Source organism: Clavelina lepadiformis, chromosome 6 (assembly GCF_947623445.1).
Source record: "Clavelina lepadiformis chromosome 6, kaClaLepa1.1, whole genome shotgun sequence".
Classification (NCBI taxonomy): Eukaryota; Metazoa; Chordata; class Ascidiacea; order Aplousobranchia; family Clavelinidae; genus Clavelina; species Clavelina lepadiformis.
Genome location: NC_135245.1, coordinates 393609 through 413117, shown reverse-complemented (window position 1 = coordinate 413117; position 19509 = coordinate 393609). Strand labels below are relative to the sequence as shown.

Below are 19509 nucleotides of genomic sequence, written 5' to 3'. Positions count from 1 at the left end.
CCGCAGTTGGCAACTGTTTCTACTCCAGTAAACCACGTGATTATTTGCATTAGTTACGTTATTCAATGCCAAGATGCTTAGGGTGAAAGAAAAATAAAATATAACTATGACATAAACAGTGCGAGCAATCTGATTTCTATGAAATAATTGACGCCGATAAGAAAAGATAGGCGCTAAGCTCGACGTCATAATGAAAAAAGAAGTTCCCTACTGCGCAGGCGCAGTAATTACCTGGGGCTGGGATAGAGATTACGACTGGTGCGTCATATCCCACCTGCGAGCTGCACAAGCTGCATTGCTTTGTTAAATACGTTTAACGTTTCCTTTCTTTCAAGTAGTGGCAGGACTTGCCGTGCTCAAGTAGCAAATAATCACATTTTCAAGATTATTCCGTAGAAGTACTGCGCGAACTCGCATTGAGAATGAGTGAAGTTATACTTGGAACGTCAGCATCTCTGCTTTGGTAGAATCTTTTTACTTCAAATTACTCGACCTTGCCAACAATTAGTCCTTGCTGTTGTCTTCTTCTATGACGTTGTTACCATTCGGCTCGTATATTAATTGTGACTTTTCCATGATTCTTTCTTGTATGACTTTGATACCAGTCACCCTGACCTAAGCGATGATGCGTGTGGGTATTACGCCAAGCGATAGAAGCGATTTTATTTATGTTTTGTTGCCGAATAAGTTTAATAAAGTTGTGTACATTATAGACAGGCCAGCGGTGTTCTTGTAACTAGGTGTCCGTTGCGAGACAAAGAAGACCACGTCATTAAAACAAAACATTAATCTTCAAGATAACGTGCTTTGGTGAAAATATCAAAAAATGTTGTTTTATGAGTTTAGCTCTTTATCTACAGCATTCGTATAAGCTTGTAGTGGAAAGAAGCTTGTCCACGCTTTTGTCCGAAGCAAGATTAAGCGATATATGAACATGATTCGTGTTGTTGTTGCTTTAATTGCAAATGTTTGATATATAAAGATAAGGTTGACGAACAAATAGCAGGACTAGTAGTGTGACAACCAAACCATAACCACGTGGCTTTATGCTACGTCATAAGCCTACGTTTGGAAAACATCTGCATCAGAAACGATCATGTGAAGACCTCGTGATCAAAAACAAAGGAAAGACCTCGATTGAACTGGTACAACAATTTGATACAACACATAGGCCTACGTCAGAATTGAGAGGTCAAAATTCGCCAAGATTGTGTTCCGAAGGTCTCGAGCGAAATTTGGCACTAATTTCCCGACTAGCAGTCGAAATCCTGATTTCAATTTCTTCCAATCGACTCTGGATTATCCTCCTCGCGTTGGGATTAAAGTTTCTTTACCGCCATTTTGGTCACACGCCCCGCGTGTATGGTTTCAATCAACAGATGGAGTCTTTAGAGTTAGACAGAACGGAATAATTTCTGAGTATGAAAAATATGATCTTGTGCTTTGTGCGCTATATTCAAGACATGCGACTCGTGTTGAACATATTATTTGTCATAAACCACAAGATAAGCCATATACCGCGTTGAAGGAAGCGTTATTAAAGGAATTGGAACTTGATGAATATCAGACGTTAAATCAGTTACTGTATTATGTCCAATTGGGTAACCTAAGACCTACTGAACTTTTATATCAAATGAAAAAGCTACTTATCCTTGCTTGGCGCGCGGACTAAATTATGTCGTACTCTGATAAAACTCACCCAGCAGAAGTCAGCGTCCAAAATGTCAATTCAAATCTTTCCTCCATGAATGCAGTCCTTACCAAACGTGTGGACATGTTAGAAACCGAACTGGCAAGGCTGCGAATGCAACGTTACGTTAGCAATAATAGACCTGATACAAATCAACGCTCGTTCGCCCGACCCAGCTGGTCGAGTCAATCACCCTGGCGTAACCGCTTCTACAACAATGAATTTCGGCCGAACTTTTCTCCCAACAGCCGAGGTGCTGAATATTCAGGCAGAGCTTTCAACAATGAACGACCACGCTTCTTTCCTGGCTCAATAGATTCAGCTCAAAGAACTAGGTGAAATTTTAATGCGCCTAACCGCAAATCAAATGCTCCCAATTTATGCTTTTATCATAGCAGGTATGGCCGAGATGCTTTAAGTTGTCAATCACCATGTGATTGGAGGCGCAATTCATTGACAAAAAACGCCGACTGGTCCATCAATGTCAATGTCAATGTTGGTGATGGAGTTCTTGTAGAACTTTTTCTTTAGATGTTTTCAGTAATTAGTAAGAGATTGTGTTTTGGTATAGTACGGTAAATAATCTTTATCCACGGACTGAAAAAAGTATTTGCACATTTTATCAATCACCCGAAAGAAGTTTTTCATATAACTGAAATATTTGTGATCTATTTAGTAATAAGATTTCCATGACTTTAATTTGACTGCTGTGAGATAAATTTTCCTGTATCACGTGATCCAGTTCATTGTTATTCACGTGACGAATCTTGAACGCGTCATTTCGGCAGGGAAGAAAATTTTCTGAGTTTCTAAAATATTCGTCGACAAAAGAGTTCATTGCATAAGAAATAGGCTGGTTAATAGCCAGACCCAGTCCTGGTCGTCACTTGCGAGCAAGATTGAAGTTCTACTCCTGGTTATAGACCATTTAGACTAGTTTTTAGTCCAGCCTAGCGCTTCGCTATTGACCTTCACACCTTGTGGTATAGCTGCCTAGACTGGCACTGTAGTTTGATCTCTCGTCTTCTGGTTTTGGATTTCCAAGTTTTCAAGAAAGTACGTCCGTCTACGAAAAATGTCCGCCATACATTACAAGTTTTCAAGCAGCAATGAATACAAGAATATCACCTTTGACGGGCTCAACGTCTCGCTTTTAGACCTCAAGAAGGCGATCATGGAAAAACAGAAGCTGAAAAGCACTGAGCTTGACCTTCATATTACCAACGCCCAAACATTGCAAGGTGGGTCAATTTAAAATTTAAAACACTTTTGCTTTGTTCAAGCAACCGTCGTATTATTGAGAAGTTTGCTAAGTGCATGAGCAACTGATATGAACTTTTTCCAAGAACATGCTAAATTTTGTGTATAGGCCTACTGGGATAGCCTAGTTTGAAAGCCAATTTATAATAAATAACAAGGAATTAAGGCTTTGGTGCACGCCATCATACCAAAATCAGCATCTTTGCATGCATAATTTGTTGTCAAACTGTCGTACTTACCAGTCGCGGACTGACATAACAACCCGTCTGCTGAAGATTCTCTGTTGCGCACTTGCTATTCTGCAGTCGGGTATAACAGTAGATCAAAACGAAAAACTTCATTCTGAGACAGAAACTTCCCAAATAAGAATCTTTTTAACAAAAAGTTTTTTAAAGCAAGTTTACATTTGTGAAAATTGATATTTCCCGAAAAAGTAGCCTAAAAATATATTTCACCTTGTCAGTGAAAATTTGTTGAGGTTATCAAAATATATCTGTAAATGCTTTATCTTTGAACAAGATGTTTTACTGTCACGTCATTTGTATTAAAAACTCTATTTTGTCCTTGGGAACGCACGATACGTGAAAGAAGATTGTGAGAATTTTGTTAAAAAAACAGATCTAGTGCTGAAGCGCACATCCAAATAATGTCACAATTTGAGTAGCTGGAGCCTAGTATACAAATGAATCCTGTCGTTGTGCAGTTGCAGTAAACTCAAAAAATGTTAATTTGACTTCTTCTAGAAAGAAAGATTGATACGTGTGATGGTGTGAATATAGCAGTAGACTATGTAGGATTTAACCGTGTGTTGCATGCTGTTGACATGCTGGCAAAGGATCATTGGTGTAAATGTTTTTCTTTTGTTCGTAGTTTACAAAGATGAAGCAGCTTTGATCCCAAAAAACACGGCAGTTCTCGTACGTCGTGTTCCATTGGGACCCGTGAGAAGTTCAAAGGTTTATGTTGTGTAAGTTCAAAGTTCATCAGAGTTAAACTGCTTCTATCAGCACAAGTTGTATGTAACTAGGGTTAGTTCGGATATCAATAATTTTTACTATCCGGATAACGAATATATCCGTATATTTGGAATTTATCTAACCGGTTAACCGGATAATAACTGCTAAGTGAGACCTTTACAAGAAATCGTGTTTTCACAGGTTTCACATTTTGCCCTCTCACCATTTCTTGATCGTAGAAAGTAGCCCCAAACTGGATTATCACTTTTGAAACGTTTAAATTCCATCTCTTAAATTTAGTCACTTCAAACTAGGTTGTAGCCAAAGCTTTTCAACTGACACTTCACAGACTTTACCTTGCCATGAGAATGCAGTCTTCTATTAAAAGAATCATTCATTATGCTTTCTTTGTGACGTGATACTAAATTTCACTCGAGCATTTTACGAGTACCGTAGTTGAAAGTATAAGACAATAGAAGTGTGAACAAAGGTTTAATTGCGCTCAGCGGGAGTCAGCCTCTACGTAACAAAGAATGTTCAAACTTACTAAAAAGTGTAAAACGCATTAGCAACGATACTCTTTTAGCCGGTTAACCGGCAGAATTATATCCGGATATCAGATAGAAAAAAACTTGCGGTTAATCGGTTAACCGTTATCCGGATAATCCAACCCTATATGTAACCTTAGTTTTTGTTTTATCACAAGTTATGTTTATTACATCACCATACACCGTATTCTTGTTTGGTTGCAGGAAAAAGAATCTTTCCACTGCATACACAGCTGTTAGTTCCCAAAAAGTCACTCACGTATGTATTTTTATAGTTTTGTGTTTTGGTATTTTTAACGACTGTTATTTACCTTTTTTTGAAAATTTATTTGTTTGATTATTCTGTAAACACAAATGTTTTATAAGTAATTTTTGTATTGTGAAATTTTAAGTGTAGTGTTGTGTTCAGCTTATTCCTTCTATGCATAAGGGTTGTACGACCTGTGACCTATGTGCGACTCACTCAATTTGTTCTTTTATCATGTTTGCTGTTCTATTTGTTGCAGCTTCTACCATGTTGTTGCCTCCTTCACACTTTTTACTGTTATTGGATTTGTGTTATATCATTTCCATGTGGTATATATTATATATATACATATGATATAAATGATTGGTAGCAGGAAAGCATTAGACCTTGCTGTCATGTTAAGAAATTTTGGGCAATCTAATGTGTATACCAGTAATGTATGATTATGGATAAATAGGGTGGAGATTTGATAAAGGCTATTGCTTGTCTGTGCAATTTATATTGCCTTGTTTAGAATCGCAATATTTTAGTGCACAAGTAATATAAGTAATTTTCTTAGCGATGAAATGGACAATAAATTTAATGTAGAAAGTTATCATTTATAATTATGAAAGCTTTTCATGTTTGATTTTTGTGTTGTTTAACTCAGTGCAATAGTTCTGCATAGTGTTGTATACATTTTACTTGCTTATTGAAATAAGGTTTTTGTTCACTTTGTTGCATTTAATCTGCTCGTTGATGTTAAGCACCAACCATAGCACATTACTTTATACACATTTCTGCAAAGTGCCTTTTAAAATTTCCTCATGTATTTTCCTATAGTTTTATAGTTGTTTAAAATTAAAATTTAGCACTTTGAAGTATGATACAATGTTTTAACTTCAACTTTCATAGAAATGTTGTAACTTTAGCGATTTGGTTTCTTGTACTGTTGTCGGCTTTGTACGATCTGTATCTTACTATGCATGTATATAAGTTGAATGACCTACAAAGGATTTACACGGAAGAAACTCAGTCAGGGTTGCTATGATGAACACTCAACATGGAATGTTTATATTAGTGCAGACTTCTTGCTAAATGAAGTCATATTTAGTACGAGTCAGTCAGTGGGAGGAAAGATTCACAAAATATGTAGAAAGTGACAGTTTAGGGCAGTTCATTTTCTTGTGTTGTTTTTGCATTGCTATGTTTTGTCATGATTTACTGCTGGTTGAATAAAACTTGCTGATAGTTGGCTAGTTCACATTATTTTGTAAGTTACCAACAAACTTCTACAGATATATTGAAGTGCAATACGATGTTGGGCCTTGTAGTGAGACTTCAGTTTTTTGTCGCCACTGCTGTGGTTTGGATTAAAATATCAGCCATTCGTGCTGCGACGTTGTCTGCCATTATGCTCACTTTGATAGTTGGCCATAGTTGATTATTTCTGTTAAACTTAAACACGACACTTCATTTCGCTTCTTACCCAATTATTAAAGTTGTATTGCCAGTAAGCAACTGCCTTAACCCTATCTACACTATGTGGTGGCCGACCCTGCACACAGTCACAGCAAAACGTGGCATACAGTTGCACTTTTGCTGCAGAAACTTGAAATTTGGTGACTTTTCCTAAAAAAAGTTCAGTTATCTTTCATTGTTTGTTTTATAAAGTTTGATTTTGTAATTTTTGAAATATTGTTGTATTTTCATAATTTTGCTCTCTCACGTATTGAAGCGTATCGTTTACTCATTCACGCACAACTAACTCGACTAACTGTTCTCTTCTCGCGGTCAGCTGGTTTTCCGCACAGCGGGGGCGCGGCGTAACAAGAAAATCTTCCAGAAACGTATCACTTGTATAAATATTTAATTTACACTAAATGCACTTTCTTATAGTTTTACAATTATGCTGTATACAGGAAACCAGATTTTTTTGCTACTAACCTGTAAAAATCCGATCAGTCTATGACGTATAGTTTTTGAGTAATTAACGATTGAAAATTTGTGTGCAGTGTCGGCCACACATAGTTAAAATAAGGGCATACCGCATACATTGCAGGTTGGGTTGTGTTTTTGTTTGCTGTGCAGTAAAAAAAGCTAAAAAATTGCCAAAAATGCGCAACCATCACCGACAGTAACTTGACTTGGCCCAGATAGTTTCCTGTGATTCAACTTTCCCCTAAATTTCTCATCATTTGGAAAATATTTTACATCTTCGTGTTTAGAAACAAATTCAGCATGACTGATAGTTAAGATAAACCACATCTTTCACGCTTGTGTTCCCAGTAGAATATAGAAGGTCCTTTTGCTAACGACAAGCGTTTAAAACCTCTGGCGATTACAAGTCATTATATTCATGCGCAGTGGGAGTAAATTTTGATAGTGACATCATCAAGCCTCGAAGAAGACGCAAGGAATGACGCTGAGCGTAACCAATATGCCGAAAAGTATTTTGCTTGAAAAATTAAATGGCTTTTATTGACGCTTTAACCTATTTTCTTTTCTTATTAAGGAAAACGATGTTGCACCGAAAATGTCCCTGGAAGAACTCACCAAGGTGATTGCGTTTGTTGCATTGTGTCAGATATAATTTACATAATGCCATCTTCGTTAATCAACTTACGTAAATTTTCAGACCAGCAATCTTGCCGAAGCCAATGCTTCAGAGGAGGACAAGATGAAGGCTGCGATCGTCCAATCCACCAGCGACTATGACCCTGCCAAGTAAGTTGTGAAAAGTGAGTCACATTTGCATCATAATTGTTGAAAACATTCAATATTTTTTGTTTTTAGTTTTGTTCGTCCTCCTCGATATGGGAGTTACAAATTCCCCAATCAGCCATCTTCATCGCTACCAAGCCATGTTCGTTGTTATCGATGCAACCAGGCCGGCCATTACTCACCAAATTGTCCACAACCAAAGGTGATACGAGAACTTACTGTGCTTTTTGTTTTAGTGAAACTGCTCTTTTCCAACTAACTCATGCCATGATCTTGCTGAGGTAACTAAGTGACTTTCAATGAACTTTGTTTACTTAGACGGAGGCGGTCCGGCAGATCCACCATGCGACTGGCATCCCTGGCACGCAGATGGTCGAAGTGAACAAAGATGCGAAGGGAGCAATGCTCTCCAGAGATGGAAAATATGTCGTGCCAGTCCTGGACAAGTATGAGCCTTTGCTAATATACATTCATCTGCATCCAGCATACATTGATTGGTTAAGATTCTTCAGGGATGAGTTATCTTAAATGATCATCTTTTTAATTCCAGGAGAGGTTATGAGGTTGGGAAGAAAGAGCGCCCCCCATTTGTTCCAGCTCCAGCATCCGTGCAGGAAGAGGAGGAGGAGCCGATCCCGGATGAGCTGATCTGTCTCCTCTGCAAGGATCTCCTCATCGATGCAGTGGTCATCCCGTGTTGTGGAAACAGCTACTGCGATGAATGTGAGATCCACTCCAAGCTTAATCCGTGGATTCTGCTCTTCTTCTTGTATTTTCCAACCTCTTGCAGTTTTGAGACTATCCTTGTTGTCGGTTTTGGACTGAGTTAATGTTGATATTTCCAGGTATAAGAAATGAACTCCTGGATTCAGATTCTCATCAGTGTCCAACTTGCCAGAAGTCCGGCATCTCACCAGATTCCCTCATTGCAAATAAATTCTTACGCCAGGTGGTGGACTGAGCTGATGCATAAAACTGAGACCTTACGTCTTCGTTTTATTTATGATATTAATCAAACTTTTCTTGACAATAGGCTGTCAATAAATTTCGCAACGACACAGGAATAGTCAAGAGAAGATCTAACACCCCCGTGTGGCCCAGACCGGCTCCGGCCGACCCCAATAAAGTGAAAAAAGTCGCGACCCCGCAGATGAAGGTCACATATGGTCCACCTCAGGGCAAAGCCATTGTAGACCGCAAGGTCATTGCTACGGGTGGTTATGTGGTGAAAGCAAAATCTGAGCAAATTGCCGTCAAGCTTGCAAAGCGGGCACCTGAGGGCGGCAGTGGCTCACCACGTGATCCAACTCAGCCAATCAGGATCAAGTTTGGGTTGAAAGACGAGAAACCTGAAGAAGTAAGCCAAAGTGTCGAGTCAACACCTCGCGATGGTGAGTCAGCAGTTGTGGTAAGCCAGCCGATTGCGCAATCAACTCCTGCAGTCTCGGAGACGAGCGGAACTCCACAGAGCGATGTTTACACATTCAACTCCACTCCTGACAGCGGAGAACAGAAGTAAGATAATAAGATAAGAGAATAGAAATAAGAAGCAGAGTCCGCTCACAAATCTGTTAATCGGTGTCTTTTTGACAGACCGCCAGCAAATGTGAGCGAGCCCCTCCCTCCCGGGATATCTCCCCCAGTGGCCAAAGTTGTTCGGCCGTTGATGGAAACATCGAGGTAAAGATGAACATCACTGTGTTGTCTTGCTCGGGTCCTCTTAGATGTTTTATCGTGTGTTCTTACACAGATCTTCAACACCGACCGGTGAAATAACGACGGAGCAGAACCTGTCAGGCATCCAACCCCTCACACAACCGTCTGCTGAAATTAACGAGACAGATGAAGCAAAGTCAGGCATTACGCCACCTAATGGTGAAAGCAGTGAGCAACTTACGACGGCAGCTGTAAGCAATCTTGCTGTCGAAGTCAATGAGGTTGGAAGTGAGTCACCAATCACTGACCCGGTGCCTCCCCCATCGACACAAAATGATTCTGCGCCATCGCTCAATGGTGATGTTGAAGACAAAGAACTTGACGAAGCATCCATAGACATCAATGATACTTTGAATTCATCGAAACCTGACGTTGGAAATCCTCCACAAGTTTCCTCAGCACCAACCCCACCCCTTCTTATTCCCCCCACACAGCCCCCACTGAACATCCCGATGAGCATGCCCCAGCCAAATATCGCCGTCCCGCCTCCGAACATTGTCCCATCGGTGACCCCCATCACCATCCCCCCTCCTTCCATCCTGCATGTGCCCCCTGCATTGGTACCCCCCAGTCTGGCCGGCCTGCCCCCACCTCCGGTAAGTTGGCTCTTGAATGAAATAACAGTAGGCTGCTTGGATCTTCACGTCATGATCATTTCATGTGATGTGACAGGTTTCGTCATCAGCTCTCTACCAACATCCGCCTCCTCCATTTCCGTTTCCATTCCCCATGCCACCTCCAGGATCCTCGCGGTTCCCCCCACTGGGATTTCCCCCGATCCCCTCCTCACTGCCACCCCCCGGGATGTCGATCCCTTCTCTTGTGAAAGCTCCACCTAGTGGTGAGTGAGGCTTCTCGTATCCGTTGTAAGATTTACTTTAATTGTCTTTTTTTTAATGAGCAAAATTTTCAGGTCTTGAACTTCCGTCGCAACCTCCAGGCACCGATGGGTTCTCATCTGTCAAGGCCAGGTACAAACCTCAGTGGAATTCATCAAAGTCCATTTTCTTAGTTTTGCTTCACCCGAAAGTTCATGAAAAATGTTTTGACCTATTTGGTTGATTTACATTGTTAAAGGAAGGAGTTTAGCAAATGATAAACACAATATATTATAAAGCTCAGAGCTGATTGTTTCCTGGCAACATCTATGATTTGCTGCAAAGTTGCAAAAAAAATTAACCTTAGTACTTCGATTAACTTCCAATCTTAGCAAAAAAATGGTTGACGTTAGCGAGATGCTGCTGTTTAAGTCTTGTATTCATTCCACGTTGCTTCTATATTCATTCTCTTTCATTGCCATGATGCTATTTGCTGCCAATTTTATGAACTGGGCAACATATAACGTGGCTGATTCAAAGCAATATATTGAAGCCCTTCAGCTTCGAGTTAACAACCTTCCACAATATTGCGTTTATCTTTGTATAAAGAATTGGAGATTGAGCAGATTTCTATTCATATAAACTATCACAGACGGAAGTTGATTCACGATTTCAATATTTTTCCAGCGAGTTCTCGGAGAGGCGGCTGGCTGGACACGACAGACCTTCCCCGCTCGATGATAAATCTCCACGAAGAAGAAGTGAGAAACGATCGAACAAATCCAAGCTGGATATTATGTCTGATGAATTTGCTCAAAAACTGAGTAAATCTCGCTCATCAGGACATCGTCGTCGTCGTCGAGGGAGGTGAGTGCTGGGATGTTTCCATGTTGAGCTCGACTATACAGCAGTTACTTTACAAACTGTAGCGACAGCAGTTCCAAGCCATACTGGCCACTTAGGGGCAGTAGTGCAAACCCGGTCTAGCAAGTCTTACTTTGTTTTAGATCTCGTTCCCGGAGTCCGTCCTCCAGATCATCTTACTCATCAAGTTACTCTTCTGGCTCCCGATCCTCATCGTACTCCTCTTACTCCAGCCGATCCTGGTATGTCCCTTGTTACATCACAATAGAGGAATAGTTTATCAAGCAGTGGGTTTGTTTAGGTCGAGTCATTCCTCGAGGGGTCGTTCGAGGTCAGCTATACGAAAAAGACGCCGACATCAGAAACGATCAAAGCACTCATCGAGGGGGAGACGACGGAGGTCATGGTCAGGTTCGTCGCGGGGTCGAAGCGACAGGAGTCCAAGTTATTCTCGAAAGCAAAACAGCAAGTACAAGAGGGGAGAGAGAAGCCCCCGAAAAAAGAAAAGGTAAAACTCAGCCTCATATCACCGCAAGCCAGAATGTCACTTGCGCTTGAAACGTTTTCAACTCCAGCATCGTTATATTTCATTTGGTTTCCTATAAAGTTTTTTCCTGTAGAATTTATTCCGTCATTGCCCAATAAAGCGATCTGTGAGAATATGATCACAACCTATGTCATTTGTACAGGAGAGATAGAAAGCTTTCACCTCGGAGACGAAGTCAAAGTTATTCACGATCACCACGAAGGCGACCTCAACCACTGCAAGCCAGCAGAGGGCGCCGTGGCTCCCCAGGATTGTTGTGGCTTCCACGCCAACAAGAGCCGATTCACCCCCCCACTGCCTTCCCATCCATCCCTGTGATTGGGAGTGGTGATGCCAGCATCCCTGGACTTCCATCAAAGGAAGCAGCGGATTTTGAGAGAGATCAGGCGCTCTACGCTCACTACAGGCAGGCTTATGAACGGGACTGGTACGAGAGGGGGGTCATGCCCCCTCCCCCGTATGATCGCTTCATCCAGTCCCGCTACTCCAAGTCACCTTCGCCACCCGGGACTGGACCCACCTCTATTCTGGGTAATCCCCCTTTTCCTCCCCCTCCCATGCTGAACCCTCCCCAGCATCCATACAATGCAAGATTTCCCCCTCCCCCGTTCATTAACCCTGGTGGGAGATTACCCCACGAACGTTTGCTGCCCCACGCACCTCAACCTGGGATGCCTCCGAACGATCCTTTCCTCAACTTCCCTCGAGCTCCTGATCCCGCCATGCGCCTATCTCCACGATCTCAACGTCGCTATGACGACGATAGAAGGAGGAACATGGACCGACCTTCCCGGGGCCATTACAGGGATGACCGAGGCTGGGACCAGCGTCGTCGTGGTAACTACGATGAGAGAGGTCGAAAGCGTGGTAGTAATCGAGGAATGAGTCCAGATCGATCCTCCAGAGGAAGTAGGAGGAGTCGCCCAGCATCAGGTCCAGAGCAGGATGGTGATGGTACTCCCGTTCGTGACGAACGTCCTCCTCCTGAGGAAGTTGATCTTCCGCAGAGGAAGCAGCCGACGACCACAAGAAGAGCCGGAGATTTACCAAAAGTTGGGAAAAAGCCAACCAGGAGGGAGAACAAGTCGAGTCGATCGAAGCCGCAGGAGTCGAGCAAGTCGGAAAAGAGAGAGACGAGGAAAGTGAAAGTGAGGTCGGAAAGTGAGAAGAAAGACAAGACTTCTTCTTCACAAGTCACCGGCAAACTACCTGCCAAGTCTACTGGTGATGGCAAATTTGACAAGCAAGCTGTGCCTCTGTACAATGATTCTGAACTGCCCCCATCAAAAGAAGATAAAATGGAGGAAATCAAAGAATCAAAATTGACAGATGAGCCAATTCCTCTAAAGGACTCCTCCAAGACTCCGACTATTGTGAAAAAGGAAACTTCCAAGTTGTCCTCTCCTGCTCATGAAGAGACAGATGATGTGCCGGCAGTGAAGGACAAGAATCGTGTAGCTCCAGATGACAAGGGACTGGACAACAAGGGAACAGATCTTGTCAAGCAGGAGTTCCAGGATTTTGAGAGGATGAGTCAGTCCGATGAAGTTGAGTTTAAATCTCGTAAGAAGTCAGAGGAGTCCCTTTCATCACCAAAAGCATCGGATGCTGCCAAAGAGAAACTTCCCGCAAAAGATAAATCTGCTTCAGCCGTTCGTTCCACAAAGAAAGGCAAATCTTCAAGACCTGCAGCAGCAGAGATATCTGAAAAGAAAGAAGAAGAAGAATCGGATGTAGTTGATGTTATGAGGAAGCCCAGAGCTTCAAAGAACAAAGCCCGGGATGCAAATCATGAAAAGATGAAGTGGAAACCAATGGCGTCTTCATCGATCGTGAGCTACAGCACGGAATCCCCAGCAGAGAGTGATGATGCCCCGCGTCGAGAGAAGAGCGACGGTGATGAGAAGAAGCTGATTGAGTACGATGGCACTGGCCCCCCACCCACTGGGGATGAGATGGTGAAGCTCACCATCCCAAAGTCAAAGTAAACATCTTTTATCTTGCAAGTATTTTATATGTCAGAAGTACAAAGTGTTTGATGAAATTTTCATTCCTCTTTTTCTTTATCCTAGGTGGGAGGACTCAGAAGATGAGACGAGTCAAGCAAGCTCCTCCAGGATGGTCGTAAAGAAAGCAGAGGAGAAACCGACCAAGGGACGAAGAATCCGGATTAAAAGGAAGCCACCTCCAGTGAATGAAACTGTGAAGAGCGAATCTGCCCAGTTGGAGGTGAAGAATGCTCCCAAGATGAAGGCCGCGGAGGACAACATCACCGATGCTCGGATGGTGATTACGCTCCGGCGAAACTCAAAACATGATGAGGATTCTACCGCCTCTGCTGGAAGAAGAGTGTCGCTGGGGAATGCCGATGAAGCCAACTTTGTCCCGGATTACAGTGGAGATGAACCAACTGCTCCATTGCGTTCCCCGGAGAAGACGGTTGTCGCGGTGAAGGGGAAGCAGGTGAAGGTCACGGCGATGAGGTCGTCGAGCCAGGACAGCGAGGGAAGGTCAAAGGAGGACGTGTTGTCGGACTTAAGCGAAGATCATTCTTCTGAGAAAGCTGCCAAGAAACAATCAAAGAAAAAGAAGAAGAAAAAGAAAAAGCACAAGCTTCGTCAGGAGGAAGATGTTGATAAAAGTCCAAAGGAGGAAGAGAGCAAGAAAAGAGCAAACGTGTCCGATGACGAAAAGAAACGTCGGAAGAAGAGTCGGAAGCTCGAGGAGGAGCCAATAAGATCAAAGCGGAAGCTTGACGAAGATGAACCGCGTGACAGGAAACGCCGTCGACGATCGCTGGAAGAATCGCGCGAACTGACGTCATCATCATCGCGGAAAGATTACTCACGTGACAAACATAATCGCGATCAAGTACGTCATCGACATCGAGATGAATCAGCAGACAGAAGAGCAAAGAAACGTGACCTAAGACGTAATTCTCGGTCACGTGAGCGTTCCCATGGAGACTACCACGGCAAGAAGCAGAAGAAGGAACGGAAGCAGAAGCGACGACGTCATTCCCGCAGCTCCTACACTTCCCATGATGACGATTGAAACGTTCATTGTGACGTGATAAAGTTCATTTTGCTTAGAAGCGGGACATGGCACTGGCCCGGTTGAATTAAGCTCAATTTGTTGTTCGTTTATGAAATAAGCAGCTGTTTGTGTAACAAAGCCAAATAATGTAATGACGTCACTTGAATTACCGGTACTGTGTTATATGTTAGTGTCATTACGTCATGCCGACTTCGTGCTGGAAGAGTGAAAATATAAAAATAAACTGAAATGAACCTTTCGGCGCCACAAGAAATTTCGTGTCTTTCTTCGTAGCCAAGACCAGTCGCGTTTGCTTGAGGGCGTGTAGTACCATTTTGAGCAGTTTTGAAACGGCGATTGTGACGAAGGTCGCATGCACGCAAGACGTCACTATAGAAAAACTATAAATGGTTCCGGTCTAGTGCGCATGTGACGTTAATTTGTGATGGTTTGTTGTTGTTATGGCGTTTCCTGAGTGTACGTTCAGGCTACAGTTGACATTTTGTGTTGGTTCAAAATTAAGGCTTTTTGGCTGATTTTTTTGAAAAATATAAGGAAAATAGTTGAAGCATTTGGTGTGAGATTTCCAGATATGAGAATTTGCTCAAAATACTGCATTAAGTCCTTTTATCCTACATCTCGGTTGATGCAAAAACTCAGCTAGGTGACCGGGCTTGTTTAGAAGCAAATTCAAATTGAAAAATGTTACTTTGCATTGTTTAAGATAGGCCTTCGGATGGGCCTTGAGCCCCTTGAGCCCGGTTAAAACCTGATGTTGTGTTGGAGTGCGCGTGTAAGGTTCAACACGTCAAGTAAAACTTCATTGCCAAAATATTTTTATTTACACTCGAGTACATGAGAGACTGCAGAATCCCCACAACTAGGACACTTTAAGCAATAAAAGGATCGCGCTGTCTGCTTAACTGTGCGTTCACATTTAATACTATGGTCATGTCGACTTGCAGTAGAAATTCATTTATCTGCAGCTTTAGTGAACACCGGCCTCAACAAAGCACGGGACAAAACGTTTAGATCAGGGTTATTCAACGGGAGCGATATCGCCCCCCAGGGGGCAATTGTGACAATTTTTGAAGTTGGGGGCGATTTTAGTTTTTAAGGTGGTGGAAGACGCTGTTTCCATTGTCTTTCAAGTTGCGATTTTATAATTAACATAAGCACATAACAAAACATAGGCACCATTTATTATACAGTAAGGGTGCCGGGTTAAAGTTTAAGCAGCCACTGGATTGGAAGCAACACGCGAGTGATCTAAGATTACAACTTTGACATAACAATGACCTAGATTATATTGGTCATAATTGTCCAGTTCAACTTAGCATCGTGCTAATTCAAAAAACTTAAAGTGATGACGTAGAGTCGTAGATACTGTCCGTGTTGTGTTTCCTTGGTAACCACTGTAGTAGATAATTTAATTAATTCAATTCAGTGGTTCGCTTTTCGTGGTAGGTGGAGCAACGTAACCACTGCTGGCAAACACTGGTTTTGAAGCTGGATAGACTGCTTGCGGGACTGGTTGCTGTACTGGTTGTTGAAGGTAGTAACCAGCTGGTGCCGTTGCTATGGCAGCTGGTGTTGATGTTCCATCAGTGACGACTTGCATTGGCAATGCTTTGGAATCTGTCGATGAAAGGATGCAATTGTGACGTCACTGTCGGTTATCGCTTTTTTTCTAAACAGTTTAATTCAATTAAAAAAGACAATAAACCAAATGTTTTACTGTGCAGGGAAACTACTGGTTGTTGCGTCATAACTTGCGTTGTTTGCTGTCCAGCTGAAACTGGCGTCTGCAAGAAAATTCTGGAGTTAAATAAGTTGAAAAAGAAACTTTGAAAGAACAACCTACAAGTGCTTTGTGGTTAATCAATTGATCATGTAAGAGAACGTAATGTGATGGTATGCACTATATTGCGATGCTGTGTCACAGAAGATCCCGTTGTAGACACAACTACAGTCTTGTATCTTAGATCTTGAACCATTTCATAAGAGGAAGCATTAAACAAATTAAGGGTAGGGCCTAATATTTTTCAAAGATAATATGTCTATGAACAGAAGAGTACCTGTTGGTCAGCGCAGCATCTTCCACAGCAGTTGTATGGTGTGGAGCGGCAGCAGTAAACGGAACTCAATATGAGCAAGAAAAGGCTTGTGAAGCCGACCGCAGCTTCAGCCACCCAGACTCCAAACAAGGACGAGGTCTATGCAGTAACAGTAGAAGCCATTCTTTATATTTGACGGCAAACAATACCGGAAGTCTCGCTATTTTATTGTACTTTGAGGCTCAGTTTAAACTTTGTTTTATTAAAAATTAAACTTATGCTTTTGCCCCAGCTCTCGTCTCCAGGGCTTTTTTAAGGTTTCACTTTGGCGATTGCTGGAAAATTTTAAGATACCGCGACATTTAAAGACTATGACTGCTACAAATTTTGAAAACTTTAAGAGACCGTTTCGGTGTCGGTCACAGCTTTTTAAACACATTGCTTAGGCCAACACTCACTGTGGTCGTCAATGCATCTGCTCGAACTGCACCGACGCAAACTAGGACCCCAGCGGCCACCGCTGCTACAATACTGAAGCCCATGTGAAGGTTGACCTGGAAAGATCATGACAATGAATTGAAGATGTGAAGGCATTATAGAATGTGGAGTTACTGCTGCGCATTTACGTTCATGTCGTTGTTCATATTCGACTAATCAGCCAAAAAACTAAGTTAAATCATCGAAGCGACTCACCATACGCACAGTAGATCTCTCACTGCCCGCACCTATTCCAAGTATTCCAGCAATCAAGATCTACATCCACAAAAAACATCGAAATCTTAAGAAAATCTCTCTCACAAATCAATCTGGTAAGGAAAAGTTTTTACCGGAATACCGCACCAGACTCCTTCCCCGATGGACGAGGCATAGTAATAATAGACGAGGTAGGAGTAAGAATTGAGAATTATGACGACAACAATCCCAAGGATAATGCTTACGATGCCCAGAAGTAACTCGAAAATCTAAATAAAACCAAGGAAACTGCGTTAAACTTCAAATATTGCGTCAATTGGACACAAAATATATAACTTAGGCTAAAAGTTAATAAATTACACATCGTGGAAAGCATTTATATTATAACCTATTGCAAACTAATCCTGGCTCGCATCATAGTTGTTTTATACGTTTTCTACTTTTTGAACTCACAGCGAACAGTTTGATAACATTCTTGTGGTTGATCTGCTGTTGTGGCGCTTGCGCAAAGGTGACTGGAATCGCAGTTTGTGTTGCCATGGTGATGCAAATTATTTTGGATGAATTCCAGTGAACAGTTTTGAATAAAGTTAAAAAGTTTGTATCTGAAGAGAAAAGTTAATGAAATTGTCGCGAAACACAAAATTTCTATAAATTGCGCATGGAATGAATTCCTCTTCGCAAACGCATAGCTTAATAGCCTGGCTCCGCTATTACAATCACTTTGTTTTCATGGTTGGATCCTAGTCACAACAGACAAACGTCATGTAGCACTGACGTTATTTCCGGCCTGCGTGCTCGTTACAACAGGGAAATTTCCGGCGGTGATTGTTTTGACTGAAAAGTATTAGCTTGTATAAAATGACTTCATTAAAGTCGAGACATTATCAAGAGAGCCTTTGGTCTGAGCTAATGTCTTTCTTAGTTTGACCTGGCAATAACAGCTTTATTCTTTTATAAGTACTGCGCCGTAATTCTTCCTGCAAGGTCATCTCAATTGCGATGTCTTTCGCTCTCTCCGAAAACTCTGAAGTCAAAGCTAAGACTTTTGTCTGGTGGTGGATAAGCTTTAGGAAGAAGCAACCCTGTAAAATCTCCACCCACTTTATAACTTCAACTTCAAAATCCTTTCAATATTTATCGTAGATTTGAAGAACCACTGCTTGCCTTGGGCGGCAAGTTTACAAATCACGTGTTCTATTATGACGTCATTATGCATCACGCGTGAAGTGAAATAAAGCATTTCTTTCTAGATGACGAATACAAACAATTAATCTGATAAAAAAAAATTTGTTTCTAAATCGGCGTAAATTATCTCGAGGAGAAGAATTAGTGAGAGAAGGAAAAGAGAATAAAGAAACAAAAAATTTTGTCGACATCATCAAGCAGCGAAACGTGATTGGTCGTCCCGAATAACATATGAAAATTCCGATGGCAGTTTCTTGCACGTTTATAAACCACCAACAATAAATGTTAAAGTGGTGGCAGAACGTGTTTTTAATTTTCCTTAACATAGCATAAAGGTTCGCTTCTCAATAACAACCGCACTTTGCTTCAGGCTTAACAAATTAACAAACTGGACACATGACTTCATCAAACTTGAATTTAAGCAAGGAGAAGCGTAACGCTGTGGCTTGTTGTTGTTGATGATTTCTCACTCGCTCACTGCAAGTTGACGCGTTTTTATTGAATATTCTATAAATGCATAACTTATATTAAACTCTTCGTGCCGCCAAAGTATTAAGTTGGCCGACAAATGTCAGACTCTGGCCGAAATTCGTTTTTCAAGCGGGCACGTCAATTAGCTCGAGCTACTGCTATTACCGTATAGTGTATAAAGAATTAATCTTACAAACCTTATTTTTCCATATCTAAGCACAAGAAGAAAACTCTTTTTAAAAATCTCCAAGCATACTAAGATTCATGTTATGCTCGCGATTGAACACTTTTTAAATTAAACGCAAGTTACTTTACTGGTAGACTAGTAAGCATCGTATTCTAAAGCGCTTTCTTTGATAGGCTTCAAAAATTAAACATTTCTTCTTGTTTTTCAAAAAGTTCAGGATCAGTCGATCTTGAATCGATGGAAACTTTATTGTCTTAAAAGTTTTCGTTAACTTTCTTAAATTCTTTTGCAATTGTCTCATCTCATGGTGACCAAAATATAAATCTTCCTTCACAAGCTGGCGGTGAATTAATTAAAAAAACAGACTCGTCCGGGTTCATGATTTTAGAAATCCATATTCAATCGTGAACGAACCAAGTCAGCCCGATTGCATTGCGGTGCTTACAAGAATCCCAGCAGCCGGTGTTATTCGGTAAAGTCGATTTTGTTGATATGATTAAGCTCATGTCATGTAAGTTCTTGTGAAGA

At 41.6% G+C, this 19509-nt stretch overlaps 2 protein-coding genes across 2 annotated transcripts; one reads left to right on the top strand and one right to left on the bottom strand.

The window, feature by feature from the left end:
• Positions 1-2445: 2445 nt before the first annotated feature.
• Positions 2446-14659, top strand: LOC143463545 (uncharacterized). The gene is made up of 19 exons (XM_076962063.1): positions 2446-2931; positions 3821-3917; positions 4659-4713; positions 7196-7240; positions 7319-7407; positions 7477-7606; positions 7723-7850; positions 7955-8127; positions 8250-8353; positions 8438-8919; positions 8998-9084; positions 9155-9716; positions 9793-9961; positions 10034-10091; positions 10626-10805; positions 10946-11044; positions 11104-11310; positions 11492-13333; positions 13422-14659. The coding sequence occupies exons 1-19, from the start codon at positions 2766-2768 to the stop codon at positions 14401-14403; spliced, it is 5655 nt and encodes a 1884-aa protein (XP_076818178.1). The 5' UTR covers positions 2446-2765; the 3' UTR covers positions 14404-14659.
• A 545-nt stretch (positions 14660-15204) lies between these two features.
• Positions 15205-17809, bottom strand: LOC143463546 (uncharacterized). The gene is made up of 7 exons (XM_076962064.1): positions 17589-17809; positions 17270-17404; positions 17136-17195; positions 16901-16996; positions 16464-16601; positions 16124-16190; positions 15205-16023 (listed from the first exon to the last, which is right to left on the bottom strand). The coding sequence occupies exons 1-7, from the start codon at positions 17673-17675 to the stop codon at positions 15824-15826; spliced, it is 783 nt and encodes a 260-aa protein (XP_076818179.1). The 5' UTR covers positions 17676-17809; the 3' UTR covers positions 15205-15823.
• Between the last annotated feature and the right edge of the window lie 1700 nt (positions 17810-19509).